Source organism: Sturnira hondurensis, unplaced genomic scaffold (assembly GCF_014824575.4).
Source record: "Sturnira hondurensis isolate 20B ecotype Veracruz unplaced genomic scaffold, ASM1482457v3 Scaffold0008196, whole genome shotgun sequence".
Taxonomy (NCBI): Eukaryota; Metazoa; Chordata; class Mammalia; order Chiroptera; family Phyllostomidae; genus Sturnira; species Sturnira hondurensis.
Window position 1 is genome coordinate 11,508,667 of NW_028080827.1, and position 14,356 is coordinate 11,523,022.

At 45.7% G+C, this 14,356-nt stretch overlaps 1 protein-coding gene across 2 annotated transcripts in view; it reads left to right on the forward strand.

Moving 5' to 3' along the window:
- The window catches only part of MYZAP (myocardial zonula adherens protein), an 87,246-nt gene that overhangs the window by 32,347 nt on the left and 40,543 nt on the right, over positions 1-14,356 (forward strand). For both annotated transcript variants that reach the window (XM_037053979.1, XM_037053980.1), the window contains exons 6-10: positions 810-962; positions 4,486-4,611; positions 5,465-5,593; positions 10,677-10,756; positions 12,232-12,337. In XM_037053979.1, coding sequence (XP_036909874.1) covers positions 810-962; positions 4,486-4,611; positions 5,465-5,593; positions 10,677-10,756; positions 12,232-12,337 — 594 coding nt within the window. The remainder of the gene's footprint in view (positions 1-809; positions 963-4,485; positions 4,612-5,464; positions 5,594-10,676; positions 10,757-12,231; positions 12,338-14,356) is intronic.

Sequence of the window (14,356 nt, forward strand, 5' to 3'; positions counted from 1 at the left end):
TCTGTCCTTGCGAGCAGTCTAGAAGCACAGAAAGAAAAATATCTCTATTCTACAAAACATGTATTTTGTTTTGTGATTTCACTGTGTGAATTTGGAAAATAAAGAAAAATCTAAGCCCTGGCTGGTGTAGCTCAGTGGATTGAGCGCGGGCCTGCGAACCACACGATCGTGGTTCGATTCCCAGTCAGGGTACATGCCTGGGTTGCAGGCCAGTTCCCGTCAGGGGACTCACAAGAGGCAACCGTACATTGATATTTTTCTCCTTCTCTCCTTCCTTTCCCCTCTAAAGATAAATAAATAAATTTAAAAAAAAAGAAAATCCAAAGAGGAAAATCAATGTCATCTATAATCCTATCTCATTGGGAAAACCATTATTTGGATTTTGGTGAATTTCTTCCTAGTCTTTTAAAATTTTCTCTATGTAAACACATTTGAACAAGTGCTTGTACATTGTTTTGAATGAGTTTGTTCTGTAGTGACTATTTTTCATGTGAAATGATGTATTATGAACCCTTGTCCTTGGAAGCCTCCGTGTTATTCCATTTCCATTCATCCTAAGCAGTGGGATTGGCAGCAGATGGGAGGTGCTCAGGGGAAGGGTCCCCCCATCCACCTACACAGAGTGGCAGACCTCTTGACCACCGTGGGGCCTGCAGCCCTTCAAACAGCAGGGTCCCCGGTTTGTATCTCTGGTGGCCTGACCTCCACCTCAGATGGTTGATGACCAAGATGCCCTAGTGCATGTGTGACACTGGTTGTGTTTTCTCACACCACGAGATCTGCTGTTGTTTTTATATTCGCCCCATTAGAAAACGCTTGTGGATGTTACTTTGGAAAATAGCAGCATTAAGGATCAAATCAGAAATCTGCAGCAGACGTACGAAGCGTCCATGGACAAGCTGCGGGAAAAGCAGAGGCAGCTGGAGGCAGCACAGGTGGAGAACCAGCTGCTGAAAATGAAGGTAAAGGCGGGGTGGGGTAGGGGTGGGGTGGGGTAGGGGCTGTTTCCTACTAACCTCTCTCCTCCTCTCTCCTTTTTCCTTCTCTTCTGTCTGCTCTCACCTCTGCTGTTCCCTTTTCTCTGTTCTCTTTGTTGAATTTCTCACCCTTTTGTGGCCAACCCTGCAAGGCTTGGCTTGAAGGCACCTTGGAGGTTTCTGTGTTCACAACTGTCAGTCCAGATTGGGGGTGCCCCATAAAACGCCCCACTGGGCACTCCTGCCTCACCCCCAGGACTCAAGGGCTGCTGAGACAGGCACCATGGCATTGCTGTTAAGTACTGAGTGGCACTGGGATGCCCCCGGGCCTGGGACTTCAGCATCTTCACTGTTCAGATTTTCTCTAAGGCCCCAGTCCTGTCTATGTAGCTTGACAATAAAGAGCTGAAGTGCACACACAAAGAAAATTGATGTGTAACCAAGGACTCCGGGCAGTGTCCCTTTTGCCTGCTGGGCTGTGCTTATTCCACTGTGGGGCTTCTGACGCCCTCCCAGATTGAAACAGTGGTAGATTTCCTACCCCATGGCAGGAGCAGGTCCAGGAAGGTCAGACAGAAGGCACTCAACAATTTGTTTCCTGAATGAATTCATCTTCAGTTAAATCTATGGTTTTCACATTGTAATCAAGTCAGCCTTAGGCGACCCTAAAAGAGAGGGCCTTGTTGGAAGTGTATCCAGATAGCTTACTGCTCAAACCAGAATAGATTTGGGAGTGAATGGTGGTGCTATTAAGAACGTAGCTAGGGGAACAGACTGGGATGTGTGGTTCCCTCCCCGCGGCTGCCTCGGGTGGGGAGGAGGGGCTGCCCCACTGCAGTGCGAGTCCCTGTGACGGCTGCCCGTGGGTTGTGATGGCACAGTCCACATGGCCAGGCGCAAGTCCCCTGGGGAGGAGTGGGGACAGGGAGCTCTAGAACATTCAGCTCCTCTTTACTTTCACTTCCAACGCAGCTGCTCTTCTTACTGTTTCACATGTTATATTTCTCAGTGAGAGTTACTTTGAAAAAAAAGGAAAAGGAGGTGTGTTTCTGAAAATGTCTGAAATTACTGTTTTAAGCCTTCTCCGCAGCTCAGGAGCTTTATCTAGTCATTCACTCCACAAATACAGGATGGGCAAAAGTAGGTTTACCATTGTGAGTACATGAAACACAGTTAATTCTTGTGTTATTATTTTTAATGATTTATTAATATACCAGACAAACAACTGCAAACCTACTTTTGCCCCACCCAGTATTGAATGTCTACTATGTGTGTCTGTCCTGGGCATTCCTGTTTGTCCCAGGGGTGGCATCAGGCTGTTACAGAACAGAGGTCCGAGGGGGGCCCATATTTGGACCACCCAGGGACGCCAAAAACTGTTACAGAATGACAGGGGTTCCCCCCAAAGGACGGTATACCAATACTGTCCGGACCACCTACTGGGCTCGTCTGTCCGCCGCCAGAGGAAAGACGTCTCTCAAAATCAGAGATTTGTGGAAAGGAAAGGAAAAGTTTATTTAAAGCTATACAGACTTAAAGTAGTGACCCAGTGTCCCCATGAAAATATCAAAGTCCTTTTGGATACCCACAGATGCCTGTAGTGCTTTCTTCTCCCCCTGCCCTAATTTGGGGTACTGTTTAACTCATGAAAAGAAGCACACATCCGTGTTTCAGGCTCCTGGCACCGTCAGCTGTGTCGCCATCCAGGCAGGATCTCTAATGACTCCAAAGCCATGTGGCACCTTCTCATGGCCTACTGGCAAAGCGTTCTTCCACCCTTCTTCCAGGCAAAGTCTCTCCTGCTTCCCAGGTCACGTGGCCAAAGGGAGCACCCCAAAGCCACATGGTCCTCTTCTACCTGCGGAGAGGGTAGGGTCACCACTCTAGCAAAGCTGAGTGGCGATTCTCTGCAAAGGCTGCATGGTGATTCTCTCTCCCCCCAGCTGTGGGGGTCCCCACTCTGTCTAAAACCGCATGGCTCTCTCTCTGCACTGCCACAGTGGCGTGGTTCCCTCTCCTCTTCTTACATGGCTGTGGGGGTCCCCACTCTGCCAGAAGCACGTGCCTTTCTTCCCTTGCGCTGCCACAGCCGCTTGGTTCACTCTTCTTAAATGGCTGCTGTGTCTGCGTCTAAATCCCCACGCCAGTCCTCCTTTGCAGCCCCATTTCCGACTCCTCCTACAATTGGCTACACTTGCCAGCATTCCTGTATTATTCCAAGTTTACTTGGCTGCCATTGTGAGTCTGGGCAGGTGTGGCCCCATGTCCTGGAGCCAATCATCTCTAAGCTCTCACGCAGGTGCTGTAACTCAGGGGACCTGCCCCCCAGTTCCATCTTGGGGGGACGTGACTTCCATTCCCCTGGATCCAAGCCTGGCCACAGCTATTTAACATATCCAAGTGACCTGCCAAAGGCTATAGATATGTTAAATGACCAGGCCATGGATTAGCTGCAAGGATTAACCTCTGTTAGGATTTTCCATTTTGTGGCCTCTGGGTACCAAAATATGTCTAGTGACAACAAGGGAGAATTAGGGGGCATCTTTTTTTTTAAATTGGTTTGAGAGAGAAAGAGAGAAAGGGAGAAAAAGAAGCAGCAGTTTGTGGTTCTGCATATTTATGCACTCATCAATCGCTTCTTGCATGTGCCTCAACCGGGGATCCAACCTATAAGTTTGGGGCCGGCAAGGGCCTAGATAGAATCTTTGAGTAAACATCATGCAACCTATCAAGGTTGGACTACATCTCACTCATCCAGGGTTAGAGAAACTCAGCATTCTAGAGCAACAAGAAGCTGAAAGTAAGGGTCACAGACATGAAGGTCGCAGACAAAGATGGGGCTGCCTTCACCCTAAGCCCTGCCTGCCCACAACTCCACTGACTTTTTCTCATCTCCTAAACTGGGTCTGCCCAAGCCATGAGGAGCTCCTAGCTTAGTGTTGCCTAAACCAGGTAGGAATGTTTATTCAGCCTGCAACAGAATATACGAGGATTAAAAAAGAATCTTGCTGGGGCCAGCTAGGGTAAGGACCTTTTATTCAGAAGAAAAGATTTATTAAAACTGATAGAATAAAAAATAACCAAAATTCAGGGTCAAAAGAAAAATAAACAGAAAAAGTCATTAAGGAATGGGTTAATAGGATAGTGGAACATGGCCACATTTTGGAGAGAATGCAATTTAAAAATGGTTAAATTTGGGGGGCTGGTTCAATACTTAGGTAAGATCTTGTCTTTTGAAAACTTCACTCATGCAGAACACCTTTTCCTGATAATATCAAATAAATTAGCATAAAGTGCCGTGTTTTCCTTTCTGTGCATCTGTTCACCTCTTTTCCTCCTGTTTTCTGTCCTTTGCCATTAGTTTCTGCTACCTCTTGTCTGCTGCGGGTCCCCCCGGTGGATGGCTCCACTCCTCTGTGTGTCCGCACATGATGGTACATACAGAGTGACAAGAGTTGACGCCCTGGTACCTGCAAAAGCTGTCTCTCTGAAATGCGTCTCTCTGCAGGTGGAGTCCTCCCACGAAGCCAACGCTGAGGTGATGAGGGAGATGACCAGGAAGCTGTACAGCCAGTACGAGGAGAAGCTGTGCGAGGAGCAGCGGAAGCACAATGCGGAGAAAGAGGCGCTCCTGGTATGTCTGTCGTAGCTGCAGAGAGGAGAACAGGGTTGTTGGATCATTATTGTCAGTGAGGTTTAAGTACAGGGGTGGGCAAAAGTAAGTTTACAGTTGTTCATATGGAAAATAATACAATGATTAATAAAAAAGAATGCAAGAGTAAACTCTGTGTTTCCTATATCACCACCATAAACCTACTTTGCCCACCCCTGTAGTAGGGCTTCTTCTTGCAGGTGAGTTAGTGGACTGACTACTGGACAAGGGGTCAAGGAATTTATTGTTTGCTCCTTCATTCCCTCCCCACAGCGAGAGGTATCCCTGCCTTTGGGAAGCCCCACGCTCGTCCTGTTCTTTGCTGTGGCCTTCTGTCGCACCTGTTATTAGAGTGGGGATGTACGTCTCACATTTTGGCTTCTCTAGGACAGTGTAGGTTCCTTGAAGGTACGGACTCCATGTCTCCCATAACCTTACAGGCATAATAAATGTGCTGAATGATTGACTGAGCTGGTGTTTTGCCATAAGGGAGAAAGATGTGGCCATTCTGCATTCAACCCCAGCTGTGGCCTTAATCTCCTTTACATTGTTGGCACATACACTGACATTCTGAGCATCTAGTCAAGGGATAAATGACAATTGCAGGCTCTTTTTAGACATAAGGACTCAAGGGGGGAAATAGGTGTATGAAAAAGCATTGATGTGTCTTTATTTATAGAGGAGAATCAGAATCATGGAAGTTGAGTTCATGATCTGTGAGTTCAAAATCTAGGCCCCAAGATCACACATTTAAAGAGGCATCGTGATTTAGCAAGACCCTAGTTGGTAGCCTAGGGGCTCCACGGCTGCTGAGGACAGTGTGTTGCTTTTTCAGGAAGAAACCAATAGTTTTCTGAAAGCGATTGAAGAAGCCAATAAGAAGATGCAGGCAGCAGAGATCAGCCTAGAAGAGAAAGACCAGAGGATTGGGGAGCTGGACAGGCTGATTGAACGCATGGAAAAGGTAACAGACACAGCTTCTGTCTCTTGCCACGAGGCCAGATGCTGCTGCACTTCCGCAGTTCTCCTGCAGGCCTCTCTGAAGGTCTGAGCTCCCTTCAACACTGACACCTCTCAGCCCTGCAGTATGTGAGTTCCAAAAAAGACAAAACTATAAAATACAGTGTGAAGAAGTCCAAGAAAGTTCTAATGTTTCAATGGCAACTATTTTGATGCTTTAGAAAACATTAAATATTAAATTATTTACAAAAAAAAGAATATTTTAGTGGCCCTGCTTTGACGGGTCCTCAAGCATAAACTTAGTTTATTTGTTGAGTGGTCAAGCCCTATTTAGATATTGTGTCCAGTCCCTAAGCCTGTTGTTTCTGAGGCATGTGTCTGAAGGGTTAGCTTTTCTCTGACATGTCACATCTCAGAGTGAGGGACACCACACTTCTCTGTGGGTAGGGTAGACATGCTGAAGGTGGGGCTAGTGGGATGTGTGGGGAAGGCAGGAGTTCAGCTGAGATAGTGAAACTAGCTGAGAGAAAGGGAGGAGGCCAGAGATTAGGCAGGAAGTGGAGAAAAGGGAAGAAAGGGCAGGGAGTGGAAAGAGCAAAGGAAGGAAGGGAGGGGGGGAAAGACAGGACAGTGACCTTTTGTAGGTGACAGCTGACTCCTGGGGGAGGGGTGGTAGCTGAGGGCCAACATTGGGACTGATTTCTGGAAAATGGCTCTCTAGCTGCATGTGAGTTTGCAGAGCAGTGGTGACTTGCCGAGACGGTGGGACATGTTAGCACCCTGTACTCACGCTGGGTGCTGAGATTCTCCAGGCTGATGGTGGAGGGAGCGGGGATGACAATGGGAGCAAGCTCCACATCTGAGCTTTCTTCTGAGAAGAGACCTCCTTACCCCTGATGTCTGCAGCTTCAGCTCCTCCCCTAACAAGGTGAAGTTTAACCGGAGCGAGACCTACATTGAATTCAGTGCCGTGGAGCTTCAGGGTTTGCTGCAGGTTCCTATGTTAGGGAATATCTTTATTTGGGAAGGATTTGAACAACTAAGGAGTCAATTACCACATCACCTGTAGCCCTTGGGAAAACAGAATCTTCTCTTTTATTGAAAAGGAGATAAATGACGTGGTTAAGACGGTCAGTATTGGTTCCATAACCGAACATAGGTCCCGCTGCCCCCTCTACGAAAGCCAGTACTCGAGAGGCAGGTGCTGATGTAAAGGAAAGTGGCTTATTTGCAGACGCTGACCATCTAGAAGATGAGGGACTCATGTCTCAAAGCCCATCTCCACCTCTTGCTGGAGGCAGAGGTGTTTTATAAGGAGGGAAAGGGGAACAGAGCAAAGAGATCGAGGAAGAAGGTTGCAAAGTTCTCTACGTGCAGGCGAGCACAGTGCATTCCAATAAGGCAGGTGATGGTCCAGTGTGCGTCATCCTGGTTTAGCCATCATGGATTTATAGCACCATGACTTCATGTCATCCTGGCTCCGTGGTTGAAGGTCACCAAAGCTCTCAGAGCGAAGGTGTGTGAAGGTCAGGGCCTGTATCTTTTGAAACTAGTTCCTAGGATTCTTATACAACCATGATGTTCATCTACAAGCTACATATAGTCAGAGTCAGCACTGACAGAAACAACGTCAGAAGAATGGAGGAGTGGGTTCCAGTTTCCCACCCTTGGAGTTGGAGGTGGTGGTAGTGAAGGTCAGGCAACATGGGCATGTTCTGGAACTTGGGAGAGCATTCTCTATATTACCACTCTCCTCCAAGAGCACAAGGTGAGTATTAATACAAATGCTCCCAAAGGGTGACAGGTTGTCTTGCAGGATAAAGAAGCAAGGTGGGCAGGTAGGGGCAGGGGCTGGTTTGGGCTGGGAGCCTCTCTTACAGCGACTCTGTTCCTGTAGTGACTAGGAATGTAGGTTTTCATTTATTTTGTTTTTTAGATTCAGTTGTTGATAGATATGTATTTATTGCCATTTTATTGTTCATATTTTTACCTTTTTTCTTATTCTTAAAGAAGACCCTGAGACAGACTCATAGATACAAAGAATGTTTGATGGTTACCAGGTGGGAGCAGAATTGCAGGGATGGGTGAAAAAGGTAAAGGGATTAGAAAGCACAAGTTGGTAGTTGGTGGTCACCGCATAGCCACAGGGGGTAAAGTACAGCATAGAGAATGCAGTCAGCAATGTTCTGATAACTGTGTGTGGAGCCAGCTGGGTATGAGATTTATCGGGATGATCACTTGGAAATTATATGTGTCATCACCTGAAACTAATACAACATTGTATGTTAACTGTAATTTAAAAATAAAAATGATTTTAAAAAACATTATAGGTTTTACAATCAGACAGTCCTAGGGTCTGAGTCTCGCCTCTCTTTCTAGTTGTGGCTAGTGGCTTGTCTTTTCCAAACTCAGTCTCCTCTTCTGTAAAAGGCTGATAATCACAATTTTTATTCTTAGGGCTTTTGTGAGGAGTGATGAGAAAAATCCATACAAAGTGTTAAGTGCAGCGTCTGGCATGTGCATAGTAGAGGCTCAGACATCGGGGGCTCTGACTTTTATGTTGTTAGACTTGCTTAAGTGTCTGCCCGGAGTCAGTTTTTTTTTTTTTTAAAGCTCGATCTGTTTTATGGCTTATCTTTTTGTACCCTTGGAATTTGGAAAGTTTCCCTCTCTTTCCCGGATTTCCCAGTGGAGGCCCCGTGGTGAGTGTATGGGTAGAGGCCCAGGGTGGGGAGGCGGGGTGGTGGTAAGACCGGCCCTTCCTGCCAGAATTTATGTAATGCAAAGTGTTTCCTGAATCCTGATGGCTTTTTCTTTAGTGATTGAAAAATTTATTGTCCTTTCCCTAAATCTTCTTTTCCATTTAGCCTGGAGAAATCTTTGCTTTATTTAGCTAAGATTAGGGCACCGACTGACTGCTCTTCCCGCTTCAGGGATAAACCTTTGCGAGCAGGAATTGTGCCAAGTCCGTGTCACACACTAATGAGCAGCGTGTCCACAGGCCGGAAGGGAGGCAGTGTGTGTCCTGCTTGCACCGAGTTTTGGAGTTTGCTCAAAGACAAATTGTGTGCCTTTGAATGGCCTCTCTACTATATACCTTAATATTCAGTTTCTCTTTTTGAGCATTGTATTCAGAACACTTTTCTTTGGTCAGTAACAGTCTTTTAAGGAGCATGTTCTCCCAGGACCCTTCTGCAGATTAGATAATATTCGACGCCTAGATCTGGGTAGTGGTTTCACCAGGTTATCAGGTATATGCAAATGTAAGGAATTATTGGGCAGTGTACACTTATGATTTGGTTTACCTCAATTTAGAAACATACTGAATTTTTAAAAAGAGTTTATTTACTTATTTTTTAAAACAGATTGGAAGGGAGGGAGAAAGAGAGGGAGAGAAACATCACTATGTGGTTGCCTCTCATGTGCTCCCTACTGGGGACCTGGCCCGCAACCCAGGCATGTGCCCTGACTGGGAATCAAACCAGTGAACCTTTGCTTCACAGGCCTGTGCTCAATCCACTGAGCTACACCAGCCAGGGCTCGAATTTTTAAAGTATGCTATGAATTAGACCTTGCCTACTTTATGATAACTTTTGGGGGGTACTGAAGGGGAGGCTCACTTGTGAAAGGTTCATCACTAAACTTCTAGCCAATAGCCTACCATGCGGAAGTAAGGGCTGCATTCTGCTCTAGCTGGGCACTAAGAATGTGCATTTGCTGTACAGACTGAGAAATAAAACAGCACCCCACTCAAAGCTGGTCTTCCTTTATGACTCTAATAACATCAATGGTGACACATTCTTCCTGTCAGGGTGAACTGCTCCCACCTCTTGGGTCTGTTCCCTGGTATATCACAGCTTAGAGCTTCAGATGTTGTGGGACTTGACTTTGCAACGATTTGCTTTTAATGATTTGGCAGAAAAGAGGTTTGGAATCTATATAATGAGTAAGAGTTTGTTAGGGGAGTGTTTCTGAGAACAAAGATGAGGCACAGTAGTACTTAAAGGAGGGCCTAAAGTAAAACAATCTCCTCCCAGTTAGTGAGCAGGATTTGGTAGACTTCATTTTAAGGAAATTTATTATACAAACATTGGTAATGTATTTCTAGTACAATTTTGGTTATGAGAGGCCCTATGCTTTTATTACCATTTCCCACTGTCTCCAAAGAAGTAATTGTCCAGATTCTATATTGCTTTTTGAGTACACGTCTAAATTTATATGTAAACAGCAAAGTTTACAAGTCTTAACGTTCAGCTTGATGTATGTATTAGTTTTTCATTGCTGCTGTAACAAATTACCACACTTAGTGGCTTAAAACAATGTGAATTTGTTATCTTATCGTTCTGGAGGTCAGAAGTTGTAAAATCAGTGGGCTGGTGGGGCTGGGTTCCTTTTGGAAGCTCTAGGAGAGAACCATTTCCCAGCCTTCTTTTTCATTTCTTGAGACTGCTTAAATTCCTTGACTCACGGCCCACGCCCCAGCTTTAAAGCATGTAGCATTTTCCAGCCTCTGTTTCTCTCTGACTCTAAGCCTCTTTCCAATAAGGGCCCCCATTAACTTCATCACAGCTGCAGTTCCCTTTCCCATGTAAGGCAACACATTCAGAGGTGTCAGGGAGCAGGACATGGACATAGTTGGGAGCCACTGTTCTTACTGCCACAGCACAGTGTTACCAGGGAACGTGCCTGTGTAAACACCCCAGCTTAGTGTACAGGCTAAGTTCCAGAGCCTCTTTGTTGGTGATAGAGAAAATCATCAAGAATTTTGCTGTGTCACAGGCCACTGATTTAAAGCATTGATTAGCATTATTTAGCACCGTAATTTCACAAGACATCTGAGCCTAGGCTGACAGAATATTTGAATGGCTTTAGCCAAGATGTTCAGCTCTAATTCATAAATATACCTATAAACACACCAATAAATTTGGCATTTTTGAGCTTTGTTTGGGCTCTGGTGAGTGGGTGTGTAAAACCCATGGGGTGTTTTATATGGACTTTAACTCACTAGTGCTGGAAATGATAGAGGTACATATTCTCTGTGCAACTTGGTTTAATCCATTGATGAAAATGGTGTCTGTCTGTTTTAGGAACGCCATCAGCTGCAGCTACAGCTCCTCGAGCATGAAACCGAAATGTCAGGGGAAATAACTGATTCTGACAATGAAAGGTAGGATGCAATGCCCTTTATCTTGTAATGGGATTTGATGGTGGGCGTGCCGTGTGTTTGGGGACTCGCTTGGCCCTTCCATTTTCACTCCTCTGGTCATCTCTTCCTGCAGACCTACACATGCAGAAACGTCGCTTGAGCACTTCCAGTGTGGAGGCTGGTTTCTTGAGGAGCTTAGCAGCCTCATCCCACGGCCTGTGGCTGGTTGTTAGTGCAGTGGGGCACAGTTTCATTTTGCACTGTCACAAGTGCAAGAGTTCGGTCTATCAGGGTTCTCCGGGACCTTGAACTCCGCAGGATGCGCCTTGTGGATGAGAAACATCGCCTGTGATTAATATCATTGTCACGGAAACTAATTTTAAAATGTCTTTCCTTGTTTCTAAACATTGCTTGGTCAAACATCACCTTGTCCCCTGTCTCTGAGCATATAAAGCCTTGCGTGGGAAATGCGGAAGTAGTTCACGGTCTGGTCTCTTTTGGCCGGGAGGCCACACATAGCCCTCTGGTGAAGGAGAACAAGGTTGGGATGCAGTTACTTAACCTCCCTGAGATTCTTTGCCTATCTGGAAAATGGGAATTTTTTTAAAGGAGGAGAGGATTGTGGTGATTGTAACAGTGCCTGTCTCACAGCGCCACTATGAGGGAACTGTTGGGCGTATTGCTGGCCACATAGCACTTGCCGAACAAAAAAATCAACCTCTTTTCCTTCCTCTTATGCAATTTCAGTGTTTGCGAAGTTATAGGCATCTTCCCTGGTCTGTAGGTGGTGCTGAGGAGGGGCCTGGCAGAGGTGGGGCGGGATGAGCTCCCACCACACCCTTGACCCTGTGCTCCAGTCCAGAGGCCCCCAAGGACTGGAGAGTCCCTCTGCTGGTTCCTTCAGGTTCTTTGAAACCAGCAAAGTCAGAGAATAATTTTTGCTTTTTTAAAACCAAAGTGTGAAATGTTTTATGATGTGGTTCGCTCCATTTTGATGCAGGGGGGTCTTTCAACATGTTTCCCATTTTCTCAAAATAATCGTATATAGAACAGTGATAATTCCAGACTTCCCAGGACTCTGTTGGGAGCTCTGATTTTAGATATTTTGTTGTGTTGCTAGATGTCTCTCCTCCTTTGCTCTCCTGATCAGGGTAATTCACTGGATGTTCCGATATTGTATTCACTATAACACAGAGAGCCTCTCATACCTGTAAGTGGTGCCAACAAGTTGTCTCTCAGTGCCAGGGTGGTGTAGTAACTGACCTTCCACAGGGTAACACTTACAAGTGGCAACTTGAAAACGAGTCCTGTATTTCTTCTATGGCGGAGTAGCTGAGGAGTAGTTAGTCAGGTAGGATAGCACAATGTTAAAGTGCATCTTGCAGTTCCCTTCCTTGTTCTCAGCAGTGTTCCTTTCAAGCGGTGACTTCCTGTGCTGCTGCTGCTGCTGCTGCTTTGGTACAGGACTCAGTTGCTGTCTCTTCTGTCTGTGTTAGGTATCAGCAGCTGGAGGAGGCATCCGCCAGCCTCCGGGAGCGGATCAGACACCTAGATGACATGGTGCATTGCCAGCAGAAAAAAGTCAAGCAGATGGTTGAGGAGGTAAGCCCTTGTCAAAGGTCATGGGCCTGGGATTGCTCCCTCAGCCCTAGAGCCAGACCTGAGTCTCAGCTCAGTTTTCTGTGATTCGCAGTGAGCTTGCTCAGGTCACTACCATCTGGTCCCAGAGGGGAATTTTCTCAGATGTCCCGCGTGGTGACTGTCCCTCTAAAGGGGTGCCTTTTCCAGATCAAAAAGTTACACCTGAGGTGCACTACACAGCTCACCCACTTTTAGAGGAGAGTGATGCCCACTGCCCCATGTAGGTGCCTACAGCTCCAGGACCCAAGGGAAGTTCCCCAGGGAAAGTTCAATTCAGCTCTGGTGTCTGCACTCCCCACGGCCCACCTCTCCCCTAGCTGTGGCTCATCCTTTTGGTCCCGGGTGTTTCTCTTTCATTCCCTTTTCCTGTCTGTTGCTCTCTCTCTCCTCTGCCTTCTTCTCTCATTCTCTTCTCCTCCTTCTATTATTCATCTTTTCACTTTTCTACCACCCTTTCTGTCCTTAATGTAGTAGGAGAGAAAGGGTGGTAGAAAAGTGAAAAGGTGTAGTTTATGTAGTGTGAAGCCAAGTTGTAGCTTTACTATGTAGGCTGGGCATAGTTTACTGTTCTATTTTCTAAATTAAAAGAAAAACAGGTAAATTGAGTATTTACATTTCTCTAAGAGGAAGAAATTATTTTAACCTGTGTTAACGTAATCTCTCTCTTGTGATGATTGCCCAATAGAAGAAAGTTTATGCTGCTATAAAGCGAATAACATATTATTGTATTTTTTCTTGCTCAATAAAGAAATCAGTCAGATAAAAGAGCAGTTAGTACTAACAAGACTGTAAGGATTCTCTAGGATCTAATTCTTTAACTCTCAAAGGGAAAAATTTTCAATTTAATTAAACATTTGGTTGGTAGTGGGAAAGAACTGAAAAATAACCCCCCAATTCCCTTATATAAAGCAGTCCTCCGAAAACTTGTCTCTCTTATTAATGAATTACTAAAATTAAAAGTATATCTATTTCTAGTAAATAACTTGCACACAGGACACACATAGAAGTTTAAAGTATATCTCTTATCATAAAATAATTTTATTATTACAAGTGTCAGAGGTATTAGAGTGGGATTAAAGTCAGGGAATTGTGAGGATGGGGAGGGTCACTTTTTCACTGTGTGTAGGATAAGCGTATATATCAGAGAAAACCTGCTTCCCAAAAGGATTCCCAAAAGGAATCCAGTCACGTGGTGTGGAATCCTATGAGTATTATATTGGGTTCTGTGCAAGCCTCGAGGAGCAGGAGAAAAAAGGAAGAGGCAGCAGAGGTTCAGGTGAGGAACCCAGGCACACACCTCGGCAGTCCCTTTGCACACCTGTGTGGGAGCGCTGCCGGCAACAGTGATGGGTAGATCCTGCCCAATGTCGACACTAGTTCCGTGTCGGGAGTGTGTTTCCCTAGGGAAAGCATCATGTTGTCACGATTAGCATCTCAGGGAGCCATGGCTACTGGAGCATAGCTTTCCTGTTTCTGAATTTCACACAGGTGAAGTCTGGGGTAGGGCTAGTCTTCCCTGCCCGCGGGCTCCTTGAATGTGGACGCTGCACTTCCCCCACCTCACCACAGGGTGGTGGTCTGTATTGTTTTCCTATCTGATGTTAAAGAACCAGGGACCAAAGCCTCAGACTGGTGGGCTTCTGATTCAGTTATCTATAATGTTTACGACTGGCACGAAAATCAGAGATACTTTTTAAAAAGACATTTTCAAAGCAGTTTAGGATTCTCTGTTTTCTAATTCACTTCTAGAACATAATGGGCCTACCAATTTGAAGGGAGTGGGGGAAAATCTATGTATGAAAATAAGGAAGCACATAAAGATCACTGCCCATGCCTTGCTTTTCTGCCTGTGACTGATGTTTCCCCAGTGAGCTTCTCTAAATCCTGATGATGTGCCTGGAAAACCCAGGCATTGGAAGGAAATCACAGGCTGCAATTTAGGGTGGTACCATCAGGGAGGGGCCTGCTGGATTTCAACAG